At 36.3% G+C, this 19669-nt stretch overlaps 1 protein-coding gene across 1 annotated transcript; it reads right to left on the reverse strand.

Annotated features, from left to right (window-relative positions):
• Window positions 1-15646: 15646 nt before the first annotated feature.
• Window positions 15647-16450, reverse strand: LOC110612038 (protein NDR1). The gene has a single exon (XM_021752677.2). It carries the CDS (start codon window positions 16293-16295, stop codon window positions 15672-15674), a length of 624 nt encoding a protein of 207 aa, XP_021608369.1. The 5' UTR covers window positions 16296-16450; the 3' UTR covers window positions 15647-15671.
• Window positions 16451-19669: the final 3219 nt, after the last annotated feature.

Here is a 19669-nt window from a genome sequence, read left to right on the forward strand (position 1 = left end):
CTGAGCTGAAGATTTATCTCAAGCCAGTTTCAAACCTCTTTACAAAAAATGTCTTAATCCCTAATTACGTAATTAGAAATAGGAAAAAAATGACAAAATTCAAAAATATATATAACAGTTTTTTATTATTTTAAAATTGACATTTTTTTATCACTCAAAACGCTATAAGTTCAAAAAAACACTATGTAGATGTGGAATTTTTTTTCACCACTGTGTTTATACTCAAGGGTGTTATTTGATGGTAAATAAACTAAATAGCTAGAATTTTTCATAAAATATAAAAATATTTAATTGAATTTTCATTATTAAATTATTTTTTTTAACTTTTTTATCATAAGTAATTTAATTTAAGCATTTGATGAAAAGTGAAATTATATAAGTGATTTAATTTATTTAAGCGCGAATGAGCATTCGGTTATACGTGAAATTAAATTTTAAAAATTTATGTAAATTAAAATGAATCAAATTAAATAAAAAATATTGAACTGTGTTAATTTGATTTGATTGGATTTTTTAATAAATTTTTAATTTTATACTTTATTTGTAATATTTTCAAATTCAATTGAAGAGTTTTAATTTTAATTTTTTTCTAATAATAACCACTAAATAATATAAATAAAAAAAGATAATAAATTTTAAATTAAAAAGTATAAAAAAATTTAAAAAATTCAAAGAGTATATATGAATTCATACAAAATCATTCAAAAATAAATATTCAATTTAATTTGATTTTATGGAATCTAAATAAAATAACTATTTTTTAAAAAATTAAAATCTAACCGAATCAAATTCAATTAAAATTTTAAATTTATTTAATTTAATCGATGTTGTTTAATTTATTAAAATAGTAAGATTAAACTTTAACAAAAATATTATTTTCTTAGCAAAATGAAATGTTGGAACTAAATTATTTACTATCAAAAAAGTATAGACTAAATTATAAGTTTCGATAAATTTTCGGACTTGGATTGTAATTATGTTTTTTAAGATTGTAAATTGTTTATTTTTGAAAAAGTATAAACTAAATTATGATTAATGATGAGTGAATCTGGAATTTTTAAAATATTAATTTTTTTATTTTAATATAAATATCTAGTCACTTTGTTGGGAAAAAAAATATCTAATCACTATTTTATAAGGACATATTCAACCTCACTGGATAATTTTGAGTGATCCATTATTTAGATATTGTCTCATATATTCTGGGCGAGATTAGGTCCAAAAAAATGATTCTGATCCAAAACCTATAAAACTTTCATTCGTTTGACCGGTCCAACATCTAAAGTCTCAGTCTAAATATACGGAACAGACCGGATCGATCACAAATTCAGGACCGGTAAGAAGGAATTCAGCTCTTTGATGTGACATGAAAGGGAGCTAGTTCAGTCACTTCGCACCCTTACCCGCATACGCGCCGAGAGAATAAAATGACTGAATGATATGAATAAAGAGTCTGACACGCCCGTACATACAAACCTAGGTAACAGAAACAGGTGACACTGTAATAGAAAAACCGTTAGACGTCACTAGTAGACAAAAAAAAAAATAAATAAAAGGGGAGAAACGTCTTCCTCCCATCTTAGTTTACACTCACACCATAAATTCTATTCTCTGTATTTCATAATATCTCATATTAAGCTAATTAGTCTTAATCGAAATCACAGCCACTTTTGTGGAAAATGCAATTTTATTGCAAGTTGTATGACCAGGACACATCATTTATAATGCAAAGTGTTCTAACCATTTTTTTTGGTACTTGCAATCAAATTGCATTGTAATAAAAAAAATTACAATAAAACCACTAGAAAATTAGGATTATAAGCACCACAATAAAGGTATACTATCTCTTAAACATAGCTTATCAACAATTTGTGGAGCTCAGCTCCTTGAGATTTAGTAAAAAATACTGAATCTCACATCCACAAGCAATGAATTAAATTGAAAATATATAATTTTTAATTTAAAATTAATGAAGGTTAATAATAACTTATAGTTGAAAAAATTTATTCATTCGTGCTATATCATAATTAAGTTTCAAAATATTTCAAGACGGCAGACTCCAAACAATTTATAAAAGAACCCACTAGTTACAGAATAAAAAATGATTAGAAAAAAAAGCTAAACAAGAAAAAGGTTTAACTTTGAACAGATCCACTAACTATAGTGGGAAGAAAAAAGGTTACTTGATTATTTCCTAAATCTCTTAATAAAATGTGGTGGCTAGCCACTAGTGGCAGAATTCAGAAACCCACTTCACCAACCAATGGCTAGAGCCTAGAGGTAGGTGCATTTCCATTTTGTAAAAGCATTGTGAAGGCTGCCCAATTTGGACGGTTTCCAATAGTTTAGTCTTTGCAATTGCATGGTCTTTGGGTTGCATGTGTTTCTAATTACAATTAGGGTTCTGCTGCAAGTGGATAACTATTTTAGTATTAATTAGTGGATTTTTTATAATAAAAATATTAAAAATTATTTTTAAAATTATTGTTGAACCTTATTAACGTTAAAATATTGAGAATGGGAATCTCATGTTTAACATTTTTATACATTAAATATAGGTAATTCCGCTTCTAATTTTTATCCAAAAATGGTGGATATTAATAATAAAAATATATAGTAAATTATTATTTTTTTCAAATTTATTGACCCTAAACAAAATATCCACGGTCTAGCATCTGGATTTAAACGTTGAGAATTAAACTAAAATTAGAGTTTGTTTAGCTTAATATAAGAATTTTTATCTTTAATCGACTCTAAATTTCAAATTCAAAATGATTGTTTTAATGGTATTGTTATTTTTTTTTTTTAATTATAAACAAGGGAATTGGGAACGTAAAAAATCTAAAATCTCTCAATTTTATTTTGATGTATTTACTACTAAATTATTGAGAGCCGATAGTTAATTATTTCGGAAAATTTCATATAATCATAGTTAATGTCTTGATTTGTATTTCAATTTTTAAAATGTTAAAAAAATAAAATTATCGAATATAATCCGTACTTATTAATTTTTTTTATTCCATGCTCAATATATTTGGATATTCATACATCTAAATTTCTCTATTTGAAAGAACTTCACCAAATGGTGATCAATGCCAATTAATATATAGATTGTCCTCTCATTCGATAGGTTATTTTATATTTATGGTGGTTCAAATTCTGCGTATGCATACTATTATTTCGGTACCATAAATTCTAGTTATGAGCTTTTTTTTTTATTGGCTCCTAGAACTATATTTTTTAGCTAAGAGTTGTAGAGATTTTGGCCTTTATATTTATGTCTTTTGAATTTTTATTTGATCTTTTGGTCACGTATTGATATTGACTCGTTTACCTACTAGACTAGAAAAAATAATACAACATAATTTTTTTAAAATGTATTGCTATTTTTAATTGGACAATATTATTTAAATTAAATATTTATATTTAAATTTGATCCCTTTTAAATTTGCTTTCATTACAAATTAGATTTGTGTATCCATTCTTACAATTGAAATAATCTAACTCAATAAAATTAATTACTTATTAATCAAACTGAAATATAAATATAAATAAAATCAAGTCAGATTCCTGTGATAAACTGAATTAAATTGATTGTTAAATTATTACTATGAAATTTTTGTTATCAATGAAGTAAACTTCTTGTTGATAAAAAGCATGTAAGAAAACCTCTTTACTGGGTAGAATGTTTAATTTTATCGCCCATTTGAAATTATGGTATGAAAATTAAAACTATTTTTAAGGGAAAAAATATGTTACTATCTACTTTTTTTTAGTATGAAAATTTTATTATTAATTAATTTTTTAATTTTAAAAATATATTAAAATATTCATAATGTGTTAAAAATATCTATTAATTAATTTGTTTATATTAAAAATATTTAATTTTTTTTTAATATTTAACCGTTAATATTAATAAAATAATTAATTAATAAATTTTTTTAAAATTTTATAAAATATTTTACTATACTTTTAAAAATTAAAATATTAATAAATAAATATTTTCATATTATATAAATTAAATAATATTTTTTTAAAAAATTAATACAAAGAAAAATGAGAATATTTAAGAGATTAAAATATTTCTCTCTCATTTAATTATTGAAAAAATTAACGGAAAAATAATGTAATTTGATGGAATGCTTGGAGAGTGTGGGATGGGTGACTATTTGATCAGTTTGATTTTGAATTGAATCAAATCGAATAAATTGAAAATTAAAATTTTAATATTTATTAAAATTGAATCGAACTGATTTTGATTAGAAATTAAATCGAATTGAATCAATTTAATTCAGTTCAATTCAATTCGATTTAATCAGTTTGAATTTTTAATAAATTTTTTATTTTTTATACTTTATTTTTAGTGTTATAAAATTTAATTAAAATATTTTAACCTTAGTATAATATCATCTCCATATTATTGAAAATAATATATTATTATCATTATCAGTTCGATTAGATTTTTTTTATTTTTTCTAATCAAAATCGAATCGAATCGAAATAATCAAAATTTTTGAAATTAAAAATCGAACTAGATGATCTGAGATCCAGATAAATAGGGTTTTACAGGAGTTTTGTGAACTTGGAAAAAACTTAGTCTTAGAGGAGAGTGTTTCCTCCATTTTATCCTCTTTCTTCCCCCTCACACGAGATGGCCTCTCCGCTATAGGACCACCTACCCCTTCGTGCAGGTCCGTACGTACAGGTAACCCCCGGACCCTCCCTGTGTCAGACAAACATTTAATTTCCTTCGGCGTGTGAGTGGACAGGGCTGCGAAATGACAGAACCCACAGTCTTTTTCTTCTTATGACCGGGTTTGAGGGAAAAAGACTGAAACCTAAGAAAGGGCTGGCTTTAAGGCTGGAATGGGTCGGGCCGGTCTAATTGAGTGACTTAAATAGGAGTCCGATCAGGAGGATGAACGGGTTGGGCCTGACTTATTCGGGGGCTTAGGAGCTTCCTGATTGTGGGCTGCTACTATCGGCCCGGCCTCGTAATGGGATGGAGAAATCCAGCGGTCATCAAATGCCCCTTTACCTTCTCATCAGTTATTGCCCGACTGATGAGGGGGTAAATACCGAGAATCATTATGACCGCGCCATCTAAATACAGTTTGCCTCATAACACCCTTTCACCTTATCGTCATATCTATTTCCAAATTTTCTCCGTCTTCTCCCAGTTCCTGCTTTCCTCGATCATTCGTGCACGCTGCTATCTGCGTTCCCCTGTCTTTATTTTCACGGTACGTTTCTTCTTTTACCAGGGATAGTTCTAATCTCTCGGGTGTCATCAACCTAGAGTTTAGCATCACCTCGTCTAACATCTGAAACTTCATTTCCAGGGAATACTTGGATATCCTTCTTTTTTTTTTTTTTTTTTTTACGTCAGTGCCCCTTGCCGGAAGGGGAGAATCTTTCTCCTCGATCCTCATCCTTCTGGTTTAATCGACTCTCAAAAAGATGTGAGCTTGATTTTGTCTTCCTTCGAATCTGTTTGTCTGAGTTGGGGGTTCACACCCACGGCGCGTCTGTTCATCGCCTTCTTCAAGGGGGTCAAGACGAGCAAAAAATCTTATTACTTTGTCCCTCATGGAGGCCCGTTTTAATCTTGCTTTTGTGATTTTCGCTGAGAAGTCTTCTGACTTGCCCTGATTTTGGATTTCTTGCAGCTTCTGAAATGAATGGATCAGATTAAGCCCTCTAAGAATTTCGTGCTTTCCTGGGAAGACATGAATACTGCCTCGGGTGCCTTCCCAGCGAGGCGATCGAGGAGGGAGACTTCCAAACAAGTGGCCGAAGTAAGATCGTCCAAGTCGTCTTTCCGGCCTCCTTCCCATGCTCCTGCCCGAGCTCCGAAGCCGAGCCCTCGAGATGCTAAACCTTCAAGGTCGTCAAGCTGCAGTAAGTCGGGCTCGACCACTCAAGGTGTTCAGGCCCTTAGGTCTCCATGGACTTCGAGATCGAGCGAGAATTCCGGGTTGACGGGGATGAAGCCTGCCTTGCCCTCTAGTGATGCTCTCGGAGGGGGACTTGAGACCTCCACAGCTGAGGTGAGGGCCCTTGCAAGTGAGACTAAGATCGCGCCTGTGGGGAATATTTAGGGGGCCCCAGTCGAGGGTGTTCAGATTATAGAGGAGAGGGAGTCCGATTCTGCAGATGGCGGGAGTGTAGCAGAGGAGGTTGGAGGCAAGCATCCTGCCCCTACCGAAGTGCTTGCCCCGGTTCCCATTCCAAAGGAGTCCCGGGCTTCTAGGAGACTGGCTCCTGTCCTCTCTCCTCTTGAGAAGAAAAAGGACGCTCCCGTGGTGCCTTTGATGCCTGCTCCTGACTCAAATTCAGGGAATAACATGATTTCTGAAGTTTATTATGGAATACAAGATGCGACTCACACATGTAATATAAAGCAGATCATGGTAGATTCGTGTCAGGATTTTCTTGCTGGGAATGGTGAAGATGATCAGTTTGCTGTTGATTCTGATGTAGAGCGCTTGTGCTATGAGAAACAGAGATTTGCTGCACTCAGTCAAGCTTCCGTTGATGCTTTCCGATATGTGTTCCGTGATATTCAAAGTTTAGCTTACAAATATGCAAGTAAGGACAATGCGTTGATGGCTATATTTAAACCAGGAAGCAAGGGTAATCTGCTAAAAATTAGTCCGACATAGTATGCGTATAGGTTTGCAATATTCACTTGTCCCATTGCCCTTCAAAATGCTTTACCGACTTTCTTGTGCTGCTTTAAGTAAGTAAAAGGGTGACAACGCTATTGAATTTGCCAAGTGTCATATCCCATCTGTTGTCGTTGAAGGTTCTCTTTTATCCAGCTTGAATCTCCTTTTGAAGGTACTGGGAGGTCTGAGCCAGAGAGCGCTGGGTCTCCCATAATCAGCAATGTAGATAGTATAAATGCATATTATGTAGATGATAGCCCCCTTAGGCATGTAAGTCCTTTAAGGACGGTCTTCCTTCTATTCCGCGTAGGTGATGAGAATAGGTTGTAATATACTTTTCTTTTAATGGAAGTTTATTTCTGTCTCTTACTTCATGTTCATACCTGAGTTATTTCATATCTTGTGTTTATGCTTGAATTGTTTTTGCCTTTGTCTGTTTTTTAATACTCCACCGAGCTATCTAAACTATTACAAGCACAATTTGTTCAAAATTTTTTCAGAATGAAATACTCAAACTATTCCCCGTAATTCATAAGGAATTGAGCACACAGACCCTTACCGCTTGCTTTTAAGCTAACCAGGGCTGAAGACTTAGCCCAAGACTTGACTTCTGTCTTGTAAATTTCTTCAATTTCACGGGGCCTTCTTACCTATAGGCTTTTTCCGAGCTGGATTTACCGTAAGGATAAGACTCTGAGCTGTGCTCCTTTACGGGTTTTGACCCCATTAGGTCCTCAGCCTGAGCTCGGTTTTTAACAGTTGACCAGTCGTCCTCAATTTTCTTTTCATTACTTCATGCATATAATCTCAGGCGTATAGCCTTTGTATAATCAAAGTAAAATGGATCATGTACCTTTTAAGGGGATAAACAGGGCTGGCCTTCGTAGTTTTAGTTCTGTCCCGACAGGATTTAAGGCTGAGGCCTTATCTTCTCACGCCATTGGACTTTTTCTTAGCTTATAGGAGGTGTGTTTTCTTCAGTTTGATTTTTGAGCTTTCTGAGCTCGGCTTTCTTTTGCTTGGTTTTCTGAGTTCGTGTTTTCAGGTCGGCATTTTTGGCCCCTTGTCGTCTTTCGTCTGAGGATTCAGTTCTCGGGTATGCCTCGGCTGGGTCCTTTGCCGCTTAGACCTTTCTCTAGGCTAGTCGAGCTGGTTCAGTGTCATCAGTTAATTTTGGGGGTCGGTGTCTTAATAGCTTGTAATCTGAGTTCGGATTTAGACTTTTTATTTCTGCCTTAGTATCTTTTTGAGGTCGGCACGACACTTTGCCTCCTTTGGTTGCGAGATCAGAGTCTCTTCCTCTCAGGTCCCGAGCTCCTTTGGGAGGTCATGATCTGGTCTTTCATTGGTGATTCTGGGCCCATTACTGTATTTTCATGAGTTGTTTTTGCATGTTGTCACTGCATGCTGCTGTTTTTGTTTGCTCCGGGGGATTTTGGAGATCTCACCGGCCTTTTTTGCTCCGGGAGATCTTGGGAATCTCTCCGGCCGTTTTTTGCTCCGTGAGATCTTGGAGATCTCGCCGGCCGTTTTTTGCTCCGGGAGATCTGGATGATCTCACCAGCCGTTTTTGCTCTGGGAGATCTTGGGGATCTCACCGGCCGTTTTTACTCCGGGAGATCTTAGGGATCCCACCGGCCGTTTTTGCTCCGGGAGATCTTGGTGATCTCACTGGCCGTTTTTGCTCCGGGAGATCTTGGGGATCTCACCAGTCGTTTTTGCTCCGGGAGATCTTGGGGATCCCATCGACCGTTTTTGCTCCGGGAGATCTTGGTGATCTCACCGGCCGTTTTTGCTCCGGGAGATCTTGGTGATCTCACCGGCCGTTTTGTGCCAGGAGATCTTGGGGATCCTGGTCTTGTACTTCCTTGAGGTGTTCTGTAAGATTCGGGCTCTGTGGCCTTACTGCCGATTCGTCATCTCTGCCAGTTTTGTGGTGGCGGGGGTACTTAGACAGCCCGGTCACCTACCTCATTAAGGTCTTCTGAGATCTGTTCTTTTCTTTTTTTGAGAGAGTTAATACTCACAGTAATAGAGATAATTATTGCTTTGTCAAAAGGTGGTGTTATTCCATTCATTCATGTTTTCATAGTACAAGAATTTCTTTTTACAAATATTCTAAGGGAAGTACCTCTTTAGGTGCTGGATATTCCAGGCGTGAGGCTCAGGGTTTCCCTGCATATCTTATATTCGATATACCCCTGGCTTGACTACTTTTGCTATTCTGAACGGGCCCTCCCAGGTCGGTGCCATCTTGCCTACCGCCGCTCTTTTTCCTATAGCTTCTAGGTTTCTCAGGGCCAGGTCCCCTACCTTCAGGCTTCTTTCCCTGACCCTTTGATTGTAATAACGGACAGCTCTTTGTTGATAAGCGGCAGTTCGGATTTGGGCTTCCTCCCTGACTTCCTCCAGGGCATCAAGGTTACTTCTCAGCTTATCATTATTCGTGTTCTTATCATGAAACTGGACCCGATGTGTAGGGACTTGTAACTCAATTAGGACTACGGCTTCAGTGCCAAATGCAAGTGCAAAAGGCGTTTCTTTAGTGGACGACCTGGGGGTAGTTCGGAGTGTCCACAAGATGCTATTGAGTTCTTCTGCCCAGTTTGCCTTTGCCCCATCCAGCCTCTTCTTTAACCCCTGGAGGATAGCTCTGTTGGTGACCTCCGTCTGACCGTTGGTCTGAGGATGAGCAACTGAGGAGAATTTGTGCCATATGCTCATGTTTGTTGTGAACGCTCTGAAGGCACTGCAGTCGAATTGTCTGCTGTTATCTGAGATGAGCACCCTCGGTCCTCTAAACCTGCAGATGATATTCCCCCATACAAAATCTATCATCTTATGGGCTGTTATTGTGGGGATTGCTTTCGCCTTTAGCCATTTCGAGAAGTACTCCACAGCCACTACTACAAACTTTTTCTGCCCCGTGGTCTTGAGAAAGGGTCCCAGGATGTCTATTCCCCACTGCGAGAACGGCCACAGGCTGAAGATGCTGGATTGAGGAGTGGCTGGGACATTGATGGCGTTGGCAAATCTTTGGCAGACATCACATCTTCGGACAAACTCTTTTGCTTCCTTCTTAACGGTGGGCTAGTAGTACCCTTGCCTGAATATCTTATTAGCCAGCATTCCTGCTCCTTCGTGGGCTCCGCACATTCCTCTATGTATTTCTTCCATCACCTTTATTGCCTATTCCGGGCTCACACAGCGGAGCCACGGGCTGGATTTCCCCCTTCTGTACAAAGTTCCCCTTATGGCTTGATAATTGGCAGCTCGGGCCGCTATCTTTTTTACTTTGTTCTCATCTTCGGGAAGCTTTCCCTTCTCTAAGTATTCTAGGTATGGGGTCATCCAGTTCTGGTTTTGCTCCACCTGAAATACAGTGACTGTTTTATTAAAAGCAGGCGTGCTGACATACTGTATGTATACCTCATCAGGAAGTTGTTCTATTTCTTCCTTGGTCAACCGACTGAGCAAGTCTGCTTCCTCGTTCTTCTCTCGAGGTATTCTTCAGGATTTAACTGTGACTCCCCGACCCTTGAGCTCGGCTTCTATGGCTTTTACCTTTGCCAGGAAATTCTGCATGGTTGGGTCTCTGGCCTAATATGCCTCGGTTATCTGATTAATCACCAGCTGGGAGTCACTATTCACTTCGAGGTCGGTCGCCCCCACCTCCATTGCTACCAGCATCCCATTTATTAGGGCTTCATACTCTGCCACATTATTGGAGGCCTTGAATTCTAGGCGTAGGGCATAGCAAACCTTAAATTCTCCAGGTCCCTTCAGCAGTATTCCAGCGCCATTGCCCCCGGCGTCTGATGCCCCGTCTATGTATAGTTTCCAGTCGAAGTCCTGAGAGGACTGCCCCTCTGTTTCCTCTCCCGATGCTTCAGAAGCTAGCTTACCTGGCCCCTTTTGTTCTTCATTGAATGTGCACTTTGTTCCTCTCCTGATGCTTCAGAAGCTAGCTTACCTGGCCCCTTTTGTTCTTCATTGAATGTGCACTCTGCTATGAAATCAGCCAGGGCCTGAGATTTTATAGCGGTCCGAGGTCGGTACTCTAGACAGTAAGGGCTAATCTCAATGGACCAAGCCAGCATCCGACCTGAGGTTTTCGGCCTGTGCAGAATCTTCTTCAGAGGTTGGTTTGTCATTACTACTCCCTGGTGGCTTTCCAGATAGATCCTGAACTTCCGAACTGCTAGCAACAAAGCGTATGCAATCTTCTCGATGTTTAAATATTTGATCTCGGCATCTTTAATCACCTTACTGACATAGAAGACATGCTTCTACTCTCCTTCTTCCACCCTAACCAACACGGCACTGACGGCTTGTTCTGAGGCTGATAAATAAATCAGGAGCTCTTCTCCCTCCCTCGGACTGCTGAGCACATGAGGCGAGCTAAGATAACTTTTGAACTCTTTGAAAGCTTCTCGGCAGTCCTCGGTCCATTCGAAGTCCGGCACTTTCCTCAACTTCTTAAAAAATGGCAAGCATCTTTCAGCCGACCTCGACATGAAGCGATTGAACGCCACCACTCTTCCGGTAAGTCTCTAGACATCTCTTACGCAAGTTGGCTCTGGCATACTCAGGATAGCTTCTACTTTCTCAGGATTGGGCTCAATGCCTTTTCCACTTACCATGTACCCCAGGAATTTTTCTCCCCTGATGAAGAAAGCACATTTCGCTGGGTTCAGCCTCATTCTGTACTATTCGAGCACCTCGAATACCTCCCTTAGATCTACCATGTGATGTTGGAAGGTTGGGCTCTTGACCACCATATCATTTACATACACTTCTACATTTATGCCGATCTGATTTTTGAAGATTTTGTTCATCAGTCTTTGATATGTTGCCCCGGCATTCTTCAGCCCGAAAGGCATGGCCTTATAACAATAGGTCCTATCTTCTGTTATGAACGAGGTCTTTTCTTCATCCGACCTGTCTATTGGAATTTGGTGATACCCAGACATAGCATCCAAAGACGACATATAATTAAAACCGGCCGTAGAGTCGACCATTTTATTAATATCAGGGAGGGGATAACAATCTTTAGGACAGGCCTGATTCAGGTCAGTAAAATCTATGCACATCCTATATTTGCCATTGGCTTTTTTGACTAATACAGGGTTTGCTAACCACTGCGGGTACATGACTTCCCTGATAAAGCCTGCCTCTTCTAACTTCCGTACCTCCTTCCTGGTGGCCTGTTGCTTCTCCCTTCCTACCACCCTTTTCTTCTGCTTCACCGGTCTAGCTTTAGGGAGGACATTAAGCTTGTGCGTCATCACCTCGGGGTCAATCCCGGGCATGTCAAAAAGCTTCCAGGCAAAGCTCGACGCGTGACCTCGGATCAGGGCCATGACCTCCGTTTTTTGCTCTTCAGTGAGGCCGGCGTTAAGACTGAAGACTTTATCTGCCTATGCTTCTGATAAGGGAAAAGTCTCCAGTTCTCCAACCGGCTCTGTCCTGGCCTCTTTCTTTTCGTCCCTGACCTTAAGCACCTCTGAGTCTAGCTTCTCTTCTGCCGGGATCGGCTCTGCCACTGTGGCTAGGTACACCGCTCTTGCCTCTTCCTGGCTTCCCCTGACCACTCCCACTCCTGCTTCTGTTGGGAATTTCATGGCCAGGTATCTGATGCTTGTGACAGCCTCGAAATCGAACAGCGCAGGTCTCCCCAGGATTGCGTTGTAGCTCAATGGGAGCTTGACTACTAAGAACACCGCATAGTGAGTGCGAGTCCTTGGTGCCTCTCCTAAAGTGAGAGCCAGCTTTACTTTCCCCTCCACTGGCACCGGGATTCCTCCGATCCCTTTCACTGGGGCCTGGTCCCGGACTAGTTGCTCCTCTGGAATTCCCATCTGTTGGAAGACCCGGTATGGCAGCAGATTCACCTTGCTCCCGTCATCCACCAAGATTTTCTTCACCCGGTAATTGTGGATGACGGCTTCAATTACCAAAGCGTTGTCGTGGGGCATCTGAACACCCTGAGCATCCTCCGGAGAGAAAGTGATGGCCAATGGAGAGTGCTCGACGACCTGCATAACCTCGGCATTGCTGCTTTCCCCCTCTCGACTCCTCTTCTTCCCCCTTCGACTCATCCGACCTCTTATGCCTCCAACAATCATGTTGATGGTCCCACTGGACCCATCATTCACCGGTCCGGCTCCCGTTCTCCTCGGTGCTTGGGCTACCGGATTAGGCTAAGGCCTCTGTCCCTCCGACTTCTTCATGAAGTTTCTGAGGTGTCCCCTTTTTATCAGCCTCTCGATTTCAGTAATCAACTGGTAGCAGTTGTTGGTGTCATGGCCGTGTGTACGATGATACTGACAATATTTGTCAGGATCTCGCTGGTCTGCTTCAGCTTTCATAGGTCTGGGCCATTGAAGGAACTCCTTGTCCTGTACTGCCATGAGCACCTCGGCTCTGGAGGCGTTGAGCGGGGTCAGGCTCTCTGGAATCCACGGAGGGAGCGATTTCTGTTTTGGGACCCTTGGAGGGTGGGGTCTTTAGTCTCTTCGCTCCCAGGGCTGTCTGTAGGTTTCAGGTCTTCTGCCTTGCTTCTTCTCCTGCCTCTCCAACCTCTTTTCTTCGGGGGCTTTTCCTCTGTCTTCTGCCCCTTTGGTGAACTTGCTCGTCATTAAGACATCATCCTGCCTTATGTATTTCTCCGCCCTCTTCATGAGCTCTGCTAGTGAGGTCGGGGGTTTCCTGCTCAACGAACCAAAGAACTAGGGCGAGGTTGTCCCTTTCTGCATGGCCTCTACTGCCCGACTCTCATCCAGCTCGAGGATCTGTTAGGCCTCTGTGTTGAAACGGGCCACGTACTCCCTCAGCGATTCATCCTTCCTCTGTTTGATCGTCTCCAAGTAACTGGTCTTTCTCTCTGCTGGTACTCCGGCTATGAACCGGCTGATGAAGGCGTTGGCCATATCCCCGAAACTCCTAATGCTCCCCGCCTCCAGGCTGTTAAACCACGCCCGCGCTGATCCTGTCAGAGTTGTAGGGAATACCTTGCACATCAAGGCATCGGACAGAGTCTGCAATTCCATAAAAGTTTTGTAGTTGAGAACATGCTCCCTCGGGTTGCCGGCCCCGTCATACGCTGCCATAGGAGGCATCATAAACTTTTTGGGGACGATCTCCTGCTGCACCCACTTCGAGAAGGGTGAAGAGGTGGGCAAGAGAGTTTGATTCTGATCCTTCGTTCCCAACTCGGCCAAGAGCTGCTCTCTCATCTTTTGCAGCTTTTGGTCTACACTCTCCTCCTCCTGCCTGGGTTTCTTCTCCCGGTGGTACTCCTCTTCCTCCACTTCGCTTCTCGTCCACTTGGTAGTTCCGACAAAATAACTGTCGGCTTCGTCATTCTCAATCAACTCCCTCACCCTCCTTCCGTGAACCCTTGCTTCTGGCTCTACTTCTCCGCCAGCTCTCCTGCTTCTCTCTCCTGTTTCTCGGCTGGTTGTTTGAGGAGGATTGAGGGTAGGTTGGCGAGGTTCATTGGTTCTGGGTTCTTCTACCACTGGCAACACATTCACCGGGGTGTTAAGGCCCCTTTGCTGTATCATCTGCCCCAATCAGTGAGCGGTATTTTGTAGCTGGAGGGCCATGGTTTGAAGGTCCTGGTTCGATAGAGCAGCTCCAGGCACGTTCCCTACCAAGCTTGGCGAGGAGTTGAAGGGGATTGGTGTTTGGTGTTTGGTTGTTTGGAGTTGTAAGACTGGAAAAAGAGAACTGCTGCCCCTCTTGGGCAGAACTCAGGTCATTGGGAGTGTTAATGGTGTTGTTTTCATTGTGTTTAGCCATCGTGGATTTCAGTGGGTATTACAAGAGTGGAACTCCGGCGATGAAAAGATCTCCTTCGTTCCCATAGACGGCGCCAATTGATGATCTGAGATCCAGATAAATAGGATTTTACAGGAGTTTTGTGAACTTAGAAAAAACTTAGCCTTAGAGGAGAGTGTTTCCTCCCTTTTATCCTCTTTCTTCCCCCTCACGCGAGATGGCCTCTCCGCTATAGGACCACCTATCCCTTGGTGCAGGTCCGTACGTACAGGTAACCCCTGGACCTTCCCTGTGTCAGACAAGCATTTAATTCCCTTCGGCGTATGAGTGGACAGGGCTGCGAAATTACAGAACCCGCAGTCTTTTCTTCTTGTGACCGGGTTTGAAGGAAAAGAACCAGAACCTAGGAAATGGCTGGCTTTAAGGCTGGAATGGGCCGGACCGGTCTGATTGAGTGACTTAAATAGGAGTCCAATCAGGAGGATGAACGAGTTGGACCTAGCTTATTCGGGGGCTTAGGAGCTTCCTGATTGTGGGCTGCTACTATCGGCCCGGCCTCGTAATGGGATGGAAAAATCCAACGGTCATCAGAACTGAACCGAAATGAATAAAAAAATCAAATCGAATTTTAAATTAATTCAATTCAATTAAATTTTTTGATTTGAACCGAATACTGCTCATCTCTAAATGAAATCAAAATGATTAAATCATTGATTTTTTAAAATTATATATATATATATATGGATATTAATTCTGACATAAATTCAAGGATGAAAGTGTAAATTTATTCTAAAAATTTTCATGAATTTGCTTTTCGGGCATACATATATGTAGACATGTGAAAACATTCTCATGCAATAAAAAAGAAGTATTATTCTTTCCTTTAAACATCAACCAGCTTGAATTTGAAGCACATTTATCTCTAAGAAAAAAAAAAGGCATTAAGCAAAACCATTAATCTCTAATAACTTCTTTTATTTCTTTGGTTCTAGCAAGGCCTTTATTCAATTGAATTTTATATAACAAAAAAAAAAAAATCAATTATTCAAATACTTCATCACATGAATACCCATTTCAATTTCAAGAATTCCTAAATTTCCTCTGTAATTTGCTCAAACAGTCAGTTAAAAACAACAGCATTTTTCAATAAAATTGCAACAATACCCAAAAAAAACCTGAAAATTTAGAAATTCAAAAAATAAAAAGAAGGGGAGCTTACCATAAATTAAGATAAAAAAGAAATAACAAAATCCCAATTGTTTTCCCATAGGAGCTTCCAATCATTTCTGCATTTGAAAGTTTTATACGCTTATCGGGGTTCACCTGAGTTCCTTGATCATTGATATTCACATCTGCTCCCACCGTGATCCTATGCCTCTTCGTTTTCCATGCCATAATCTTGTATCTCACCGCCGTAGCAATATCAACCCGGAAAATCGCCGACCCGTTTGAAATCGCTCGCGAAATGGCTTCCACGTCGAGTCCACTGGCGTTAAAGTCACCGCCCTTGGTTGCCTTCTTCTTATGCCCTTGATAAAATTTTTGGATTGTGAAATTCCCTATGGAATGATTCTTGTTTGGATTGTCAAAAAATGTTACGTTTATTGGATCGTAGTAGACTCCCTTGTCTTTGTTGGTGTTCTCCAGTCTGAGCTCAAAGAAGAGACTGGTATTTTTTGGAGGATTTAGGGTTTTGTTGAGTGCGGGAATGTAAAATTTTTGGAGTAAGCATTTGGGATTCGAGGTACGCAGGCTTAGCCACATGAACAGAGCTGTCAAGCCTAGAGTGAATATGAAGCTGCAACAGCACTTGCAGCAACCACCACTCGAATCCGGCATGGCCTTCCGGTGAATAGATCTAAGAAAAGAAAAATAAGAAGGTTAATCGTGTGCAAGGCTAGATTGGTAGCTGAGAATCCTAAGATCTTTGCTGTTCCACTCTGTTCTCTTCTTTTATTAAAGAAAGAAGACGACTTGACTTGACTTGAGTATTTATTTTTAAATCTGTGCTGACAAAAAAATAAACTTAAAGCCTTTATATTTTAATTTTAAAATTTTAGATAATAAAATTAATATTTTTATATTTATTTTAATTTTAACTATTTTTTAATTAATTTTAATAAAAAAATTTTAATTTATTTAACATGTCACGTAGATCATTCTTTAAAAATTTATTAAATAAAAAAATTAAAATATTTATGTTAATTTATATTTATATTCAAAATTTTTAATTTTAAATAATAAAATTATTTTTTTTCATTTTATCTGAACTATAAAAAATTAAATTAAATTTAAAAAATTATCAAAAAATTACAATATAACTTCTAAAATTTTATTTAACTAATAAAATAATTTTTAATATAAATATTTTTATTTTAACAATACTTTTTTTTATTAATCTCATTATTTATTTTCCATTATTATTTTTATACATATATTCTAATTTAATAAAAATTTAAAATATAAAAAAATTATAGTATAAAATATATAATATTTAATTTTATTTAATATTATTTATATAAAATATAATTTTTTATTAGATTAACCAATAATAAATTAATATAAATTATAAATTTATTTATTATATAAATGATGAATTTTTTTAAATATTTTAAATAATTTATAAAAGACGTGATTAATATATTTAAATTTTTATACAAATTATAAAGAGAATAATTTTATATATTAAAATATATAATAATTTATTTTATTGAATATTATTAATATAAAATATAATTTTTTATATATTAAAAATATATACATAATTTATAATGATAAATATAAAATTTTAATTAAATATTTAATATATAATATTTATATATATGATATTTTATATAAAAAGATTATTTCAATATAAAATAAATTTTATATAATATTTTATATTATTTCAAATATTTTATATAATATTTATATGTGGTATTTCACTATAATTTATTTAATATTTTATATAATAAATATAAAATAAATGCATTTTCAATATAAAATTTAAATTCAAAAATTATATATTTATTAATATAAAATTTTAAGTACTATATTATAATTTATCATTAATTTTTTTAAATTTAATTTAATTTTTTTAATTATAATTAAAAAATTTTAATCTTAATATTTAAAATTTTAAATTTTAAATATAAATATAAATTAACGTAAATATTTAAATTTTTTATTTAATGTCCTTTGAAAAATAGTTATACGTGGTATAATATGTAAATTATAAAATTTTAATTAAAATTAATGAAAATAAATAGTTAAAATTAAGTTAAATATAAAAAAGTAATTTAAAATTTTAAAATTAAAATATAAATATAAAAAATAATAAATATAAAAAATAATAAACGTTTCAATTTTTTTTATTTAATAGATTTTATTTTTATTTTCTTTATTCTTTCTGTGAGAAATGATAAAGCAACAATGGGTGTGCCTTGATTTTCTTTTGTGGTAAAGGGAAACGTTAGAATTCACTTTATTTTTATTATGTTTGTTCTTTCTGTGAGCAATGATAAAGCTACAGTCGGGTGTGCCTTGGTTTTCTTTTGTGGCCAATGGGAATTTGAGTTGCTGAGGAAATGACTATATAGACCAATGACATTATCCGTTGCCTCCGTGAATCTTGTAAATTTACACACTTCGTGTCAAAAACGCTTTGTGAGACATTATTACTATAACTCAGTTTAGAGACACTAAATAACTCATAGATTTATTATTTAAAAATAAATTAATTATTATTCTCTCTATTTTATTGATATTATTATTTCACACATATTAAAAAATATAATTTTTTATTATATTTATTTTAAATATATTAAATTTCATTAAATAATAAAAAATATTTTAAAATAAAATAAAATAAAATAGATTATAATAATCTATTTATATATTACTACTGTTTAAAAAAATAAAAAATAGTTTTAAAATAATAAAAAAAGTCAATAAAACTTATGAAAAAAAAGTAATTTTTAAATTTTTTTAATAATAACTATTGAATTTATACATTTATTTAAAGCATTAATAATTTATTAAATAATTAAAATGCCATTATCGTCATTTAGTTTCATTAGTTTTAAAATTATAATTATTTAATTATTATAATTTTAAAACTATAACTATCTAATGTCCGTATTTTTAGTAATATATTAATTAAATTTTTATTTTTTTTAAATCATTAACTAGTGAATTGTGGAGATGAAATAGTTTATTTCATTAAATTATATGTACTTAATAATATTTTTATACCCGGCATGAGAATTTTTTTTTTTTGAAATTAAATTTTACTTTATTAATATTTTGAAAAAACTTAACAAGTTCAAATTTATTTTGAATCTGAATCATAAGGCAAATAAGTTTCTCATTATGTGAAAAAACCTAAATGGAAAACGAGTCTTAAACCTATATTAATTTGCTAAATTAATCTTATCTCCAAATCTAAAATAAAATCTAATTCAACCCTTTGTGACCAAAGGTATTGATAATTTAGCAACAATCAAATCCTAGCTCGGAGAGAGAGTATAGAATCACTCATCATTTTAGAATCTAGCTCAATATCAATGTAAAAGAATCAAATCTTATAAAGGAGTGGAAGTAATTTTTTGAATTTGATTTGTATATATTTAACCATGCATGTGAGTATTACTATTCAGGAATGTCGTTCAGATGGAGTAATTGTAAACGAATATAACTAACCTAATTTAACACGAAACTAAAGTTCATGTATATATTTCAATAGATTTCTATGGCTTCATGCGTTCAGTTTTTAGCAGAAGTCAATGAAATTAATGATGACATTTCTATTTCATCACAGTAATTCATTTAAGCGATTTCTTTCCAGTTCTCGTATTTAAAAAAAAAAATTTCAAAATTTTCTTTAATTTTTAAAAAATTAAAATAATATATGATTTTATAAAAAATTTTTTCTTAAAAAATGAAATTGTTCCAAACGAAAGCTTAGAAAACCACAAGGGAGTGAATTTACAGACAGACGCCATCGACACCATAAGAACTTTCACACATCAAACACTAGATACAACCAACTCATAAGTTCTTCAAAATCAAAGCATCAAGCTATGACTCGTCAAAAACACATCAAATTTTAAGACAGTAGCTCAAGCTCAGTCCAGTCGGACTGAATAAATCTAAGCTATGATTCTCTAACACAAAAGATTGTAACTGATCCCCATGCACACCTATAACATAATTGCAATCAACCAACACAATCA

This window comes from Manihot esculenta, chromosome 3 (assembly GCF_001659605.2).
Source record: "Manihot esculenta cultivar AM560-2 chromosome 3, M.esculenta_v8, whole genome shotgun sequence".
Lineage (NCBI taxonomy): Eukaryota > Viridiplantae > Streptophyta > Magnoliopsida > Malpighiales > Euphorbiaceae > Manihot > Manihot esculenta.

Coding starts and splice junctions, on each gene's coding strand:
- LOC110612038 (XM_021752677.2), bottom strand. CDS start 16,295: ATGCCGGATTCGAGTGGTGGTTGCTGCAAGTGCTGTTGCAGCTTCATA.